The 6,257-nt window shown below is 41.2% G+C and overlaps 1 protein-coding gene across 1 annotated transcript; it reads right to left on the reverse strand.

The window, feature by feature from the left end:
* Positions 1 to 471: 471 nt before the first annotated feature.
* LOC110675171 (histone H3.3 type 1-like) lies at positions 472 to 914 on the reverse strand. The gene is made up of 3 exons (XM_021839560.1): positions 714 to 914; positions 558 to 649; positions 472 to 496 (listed from the first exon to the last, which is right to left on the reverse strand). The coding sequence occupies exons 1-3, from the start codon at positions 912 to 914 to the stop codon at positions 472 to 474; spliced, it is 318 nt and encodes a 105-aa protein (XP_021695252.1).
* Between the last annotated feature and the right edge of the window lie 5,343 nt (positions 915 to 6,257).

The following is a 6,257-nucleotide window of genomic DNA, read 5'->3' on the forward strand; positions in this document are numbered from 1 at the left end:
GACGACAACTTCATTTTGAAAGAGTTATGAGAATTTTCTATAGTGACGAGCGACATTACTGGTGATTGGTGATCAGGGCCAAATAATGCTTTTCGAGAATCACAGTGCCAAGAAATAAATTCCCCTGTGGGCATGAGTCGGATAAATTGCGGACGACACTAGAATGTAGAATCCATCCCGGTTTGCCTCGCATTTAGCGATGATTAAATAATTCCGTTATAATTATAACGATTATAATCGTCGCTTTTTACATGCATGCTAGAGCGATCAGTATCAACTTTTCGAACAAAGAGCTAAAACTAATCGGCAACAGATTTGTTGATGTTTTGATTTGGTATGAAAGTGCTACCGCCGCCCGACCCGAGCGACGGGAACCTAGGTAAAACTTCGTTTGGCATTTCTCTCCATTGAAAACAAATCAACCGAAATTATAATGTATAATTAAATGAAATGTCTCTTGTTGTAACTCTTTTACGTGGAATGCATTGTTGTAGTACTAAAAGGGTCGTTTTGTTTGAAATCGTGCTGTAATTCAATTTAAGCGCCACGAATACGACGAGCCAGCTGGCTGTCCTTCGGCACGCTTGGCGTGGATTGCGCACAGGTTGGTATCCACAAACAGACCGACCAGATATGCCTCGCTCGCTTCCTGCAGAGCCGTGACGGCCGAGCTCTGGAATCGCAGATCCGTCTTGAAGTCCTGAACTACAAACCAGGCACTTGCGGATCAGCAGCTCCGTCGATATCTGGTAATGACGAATCTCACGCAGAGCAACCATTCCCGGCAGATAGCAATGCGGCTTCTCGCCTCCTCCGGTGGTTGTGGTGCTCTTGCGAGCGGCTTTCGTAGCCAGCTGCTTGCGAGGGGCCTTTCTTCCAGTGGACTTATGGGCAGTCCGATTGATACGAGCCATCGTCGTAGTAATGGTCTTGCTTTAGTGGGATCCGAAGTCAGTTTGAGGTTGGGGTACTTTTCCTTTAAGTCCGCGAACTCCATGTTCTCCTCTTTGCTCAAATCGATGTTGAAGTTGCCGTCCGTCCCCAGATACCACTACGAAGCAGACGAAGTTCTTCATGGCGCGGAAATTCTTCGAGTATCAAAAGGAGACCATGCCAATAGGCACTGGAGAAGTACCTCAAACTGGCTTCGGAACCCACTAGAGCAACCAATCTAAGTGGGTCATGTGAGGACTTAACGTTCAACCGGAATATTTGTTTGGAGAGTAAGTGTTAACGCTCATGTTTCTTCTTCCATCAACCAGTTCTATCGGTGTTGAACTGTTAACTGGATCAACCAAATAATAACACACAATGTCCATAATAAGTGAGAATGGACATGCAACAAATAGTGTGACAATTGATTAGATTTTTAGCAGTAGAATTTTTTCATAATTTCGCGACGGTCTCAAGCTAGGAAATAGAAGAAGCTAACGTTATCCAACGTCAACTTGGCGGTCGTATCTCGGAAACAACCTCTTACTTTTTTACAAGGGGGAAATCTGCAAACAGATCCCCTGAGAAGATAACTCAGGGAATGCGGGGATGACGCACCAACGACGACCCGCTAAAACCAGCCTATGCACTGTGCATGAGCAATTCATTTAGAATTGCTCAAGTTCCACCTTGCGACTTATGAACAGTAAAAGCACAGGAACTAACCATCGGGAAATGAATGCGTTTGCATTTGATTATACCGCACAGTTTGAACGTAAAATAAAAATTCTCTATACAGGAGTGAAATTGGAATTTCAAAAACCAAGAGCCTTACGTTGGGATGAAATATTTTGAACTCTTATAACTGTTTGCTGGTTTAACGAAATTCCTTGAATGGCACCTCAATTGAAAGACAAGACATCAAAGGGTCATGTCGTTTACTTACTGAATCCCACATACCTGTACAAATAGTTTAAAAACTGTTTTAAAAGAGAACGTTGACTTCAAGCAAATTTATAAATAGGGGTGCTAGAGAAAATTTGACGTCATTTGCTTTCCATTCTCCGCTTGGATCGCATCTCAGCAGGCGAAAGATCGTCTTGCTCTGACCGGGCGTGCTTCTCAGGCACAGACATCGATAGCAAAGGACCTCCCTGTTTGTCTTGCTTCGCTCAAATCAAACTGTCGAGCGAGCGAGAGAAGATGCCGTCCGAAGCCAAAGTCATCACCGCTGCCGCCGCCAAGAAGAAGAAGAAGAAGAAGAAGAAAAGGGAGCAGTCCATAGGAAAATTTGCGGTCGAACTGTGAACACGGTCGGGCAAGTCATTCTCGCTTTGTGCTTCACCGCTTGTTTGCGTTCACCCAGCCATCGTCATCGCCACCATCATCAGATTTCGACTTAAGCCCGGTGATCCACTACCTGTTACTGTTGTGCGCCATCCACGCCACGCAACTTTCGGTTCGTCGTATAAGCAAATAACTTGCTCAAATTTATACATTTGAGTTGAGGATTCCCCGTTTGACCATGGCAATCAACAGTCATAGTATATAAATCAGAACACATTGAACATTGATCAGAAATATTTAAAATTTGCACGAAACCAAAACATGCGTGATTTTAATTTATTGTAAGCTATTAAAATAATGTTGATATTTTTACTGTCCATACGAACGCGCATGTGAATTTTCCAAGATATGTCAATCCCTAACCAAGACATCAACTTCATGTATCTTATCCTAGATTGGTCAATCAGAAGAAGGCAAAGAATACGAAAGGGAGGAGCATCGTCTGCAATTCACATTATGTAAAACATACTCTCTTCGACAGATTCGGTTCATTTAAGGGATGAATGGATTAAAATCCCTCTGTAACAACAACAGGATTCGGTTCATTTCATTTACACTTTCGAGCTAGTAAGAACTTCTCGTGATAAACACAGTATAGCTAGTAATATTTCTTAATGTGGTTACCACATACTTGCTATAATCTCTTAATACATCTTGTAGCATCATACAATATATGATTTATCACGAATAATCGACAATACAATTTGAGGATGGTCCGAGAACGCTGCTGCAGTGCCGTCGGGATGCAATAACAGCATAATGCTCATCTTGTACATCCCTTGCCAAGACATCAATTTCATATAGCCTATTTCTCAGATTAACGCAATAGACAACATGTAGAAAAATCAATTCAGATCAATAGTTGCTCATTACAATTGGTCAAGAAACAGTTTATTGAACAGTATTTAAAATCTGTCGCAATTTTAATACATTTTCCAATTTCAGTACTCGAGAATTTTGGAAGCGGGGGCCATGACTGGTCCTGGCTGGAAATATTCGTGGGGAGAAACTCGACCCTTTGCTGCAGGAATTTCACTATCAACTCTTTGGTAAAGCATAAATTTTCCGAGGAAGTGAACTTTTTTAAAACAACTCTTTTTAATAGGAATATTTATCAATAACTCTTTGTCAAGTAAAATCATCCTAAATAAGCTCCATCGCCAAACCAAACCATTTCATTGAATTCATCAAGTACAAGAATATGAATGGTAAGGAGAGGCAGATGGTGTATATTTCGCTGGCGTTAGTTTCCAACAGGTCGCCGGTTGGCGCTGACTACTAATCCGTCCACTGAATGATTTTTAGTTGTTGCTTTCGCTTCGTTGCTCTCTGGTTCCGTTCGCTACTCGCACACTGCTGTGGCTTTCACGCGCTCTTCTTTGCTGCTCCGCTGCTTGATCCGTTATGCCGTTCGATTTGTGAATGAGCTGGGAGCAGAACAACCAGTGGTTTTATTTGCTCGAGCTCCGTTCACCGATGGCGAGTGGTGGGGTTCTCGCTTGGTTGTTTCGTCACTCCGTTCGGTACTCGCACGCGATTGGTTATTGCTTTCGCGCTATTTTCGTTGATGGTGTGATTCTTCGCTGAGAAAAAAAACTGCAACTCTTTTGATTTTTCATGCAAATGACCAACTTTGATAAACTATATCTCAGTTATTCATGGACCGATTTGAATGAAATTTTCACAGAATATCAGACATAACTTAAATTTTAACATATATTTTTGAGTGATTTTTCCAATCACACGTTGAAAAGCAGTAACGGTTTGACTAAAGTGAATTTTTTGACGATTTTTTATAATTGACATAACTAAACATATTGAAGGAATAGCTTCATGGTATCTTCAGCAAAGTTGTAGATTTTGACGAGATGAATAAGTTTGCTGAAGGCAGTTTTTGTGTAAGGTTATCAGATTTTAAGATAAAAAGTTTTGAATTTTTCGTCGAAAATTACAGTTTAGTCAAACCGTTATTACTTATAAACTTGTGATTGGAAAAATTATTCAAAAAATACATGTTAAAACTCAAGTTACATCTGATGTTCTGTGAAAGTTTCATTCGAAAATATTTCCATAAATAACTGAGATCTAACTTACCAAAGTTGGTCATTTTGTATGAAAAATCGAAAAAGTTGCAAATGCATGTGAATAAGTTGGGGCCTTCCTTAGCCGAGTGGTTAGAGTCCACGGCTACAAAGCAAGGCCATGCTGAAGGTGTCTGGGTCTTTTCGTAATGGAAATTTTCTTGACTTCCCTGGGCATAGAGTATAATCGTACCTGCCACACGATATACGAATGCAAAAATGGAAACTTTAGCAAAGAAAGCTCTCAGTTAATAACCAGTGAGGACGTTAATGCCAAGAAGAAGAAGAAGAAGAAGAAGAAGAAGAAGAATAATAAGAAGATGTGAATAAGTTCTCAGTTTATTCGACAAACCAGCTAAATATTTCATGGGTGCACAACAGCAACAGGGTAGCGGATCACAGGGATTTAGTTGAAATCTGGAAACGTAGCTTAATCTTGAAATCTTGAGCGATTTCACAAACCAGATTCTGGATTAACAGCTCAGCAGGCTTCTAGCAGCGAGGTACTTCTTGCTAAGCAAGTTCGGAGGAGCTCTTACCAGCTCGAAAGCGGAAATGGAATGAAACTGGATCCAACGAAGGCAGCATGTTTTATAACCTTGGAATAGCAGATGATGCTAATCCCTTTTGTGCTCTTTGCTTTCTGATCGATCAATCTGGGAAATGGGTATGTGCTAATAATGTGTTTGGCTTGGAATTACTTGAAAATTGTGGAGAATGCTAATACGTGAGAAATTTGGTCGAACATGAATTGTTGGAATGATTGGCATTCCCTAAATATTCAATACGAGCTATTGATAATCAATAGTTTTCTTTATTATGACGGTAAATTTCTGATCCATGGGTGCCAAAATTATTACAATTGTTCAATGAGAATGTCTTATCAAAAGCATTCTAAATATGTCGCAATTTTGTTACATGGGATAATTTTCCTAATCAAAGTGTTCCCATAAAATATGGAACATAAAAGGCGCTATTGGAAAAAAGCCACTCTATTTTACAATCGTTGTGAAATGTTGAGCACTCACCCCGACGGTACGGCAGCAGCGTCCGCGAGTACAATCTCAAATGTTTGAGTCATAAATTATTCATGACAAATGAAATTTTGTATGAAGCCGTGAAATTGATTTAGGAATATTAGAAGTTATAAATAAAGTCGGAAATATTTCTCTTTCAACACTTTTCCACAAATTTGATGGCTCTGAAAAGAACCGATGGCTTTGTTAGCTTCGATGTTGTTACGGATAAATAACACTGCTCGGACCAGCAAAACTCAGGGGGCTTCTGGTATTTGCTCCTAACGGGATTGCTTCTTGACCACCAATGATGATTTCATCACGAGTCGAAATTCGTCGGGTCGGGTCAACAGCTCCTCGGCCGATGAAATTTGCGGCGGCGATGACGATGGCTGGGTGAACGCAAACAAGCGGTGAACCACAAAGCGAGAATGACTCGCCCGACCGTGTTCACAGTTCGACCGCAAATTCACCTGTGGACTGCTTCCTCTTCTTCTTCTAGGCGGCGGCAGCGGTGATGGCTTTAGCTTCGGACGGCATCTTCTCTCGCTCGCTCGACAGTTTGATTTGAGCGAAGCAAGACAAACGGGGGGGTCCTTCGCTATCGATGTCTGTGCCTGAGAAGCACGCCCGGTCCGAGCAAGCCGATCTTTCGCCTGCTGAGATGCGAGCCAATCGGAGAGTGAAAAGCAAATGACGTCAAATTTTCTCTAGCCACCCGTATTTATAGATTTGCTTGAAATCAACGTTCTATTTTAAAACAGTTATTAAACTATTTGGACAGGTATGTGGGATTCAGTAAGTAAACGACATGAAGCTTTGATGTCTTATCTTTCGATTGAGGTGCTAATCAAGAAATTTCGTTAAGCCAGTGAAAAGT

Source organism: Aedes aegypti, chromosome 2, assembly GCF_002204515.2.
Source record: "Aedes aegypti strain LVP_AGWG chromosome 2, AaegL5.0 Primary Assembly, whole genome shotgun sequence".
Taxonomy (NCBI): domain Eukaryota; kingdom Metazoa; phylum Arthropoda; class Insecta; order Diptera; family Culicidae; genus Aedes; species Aedes aegypti.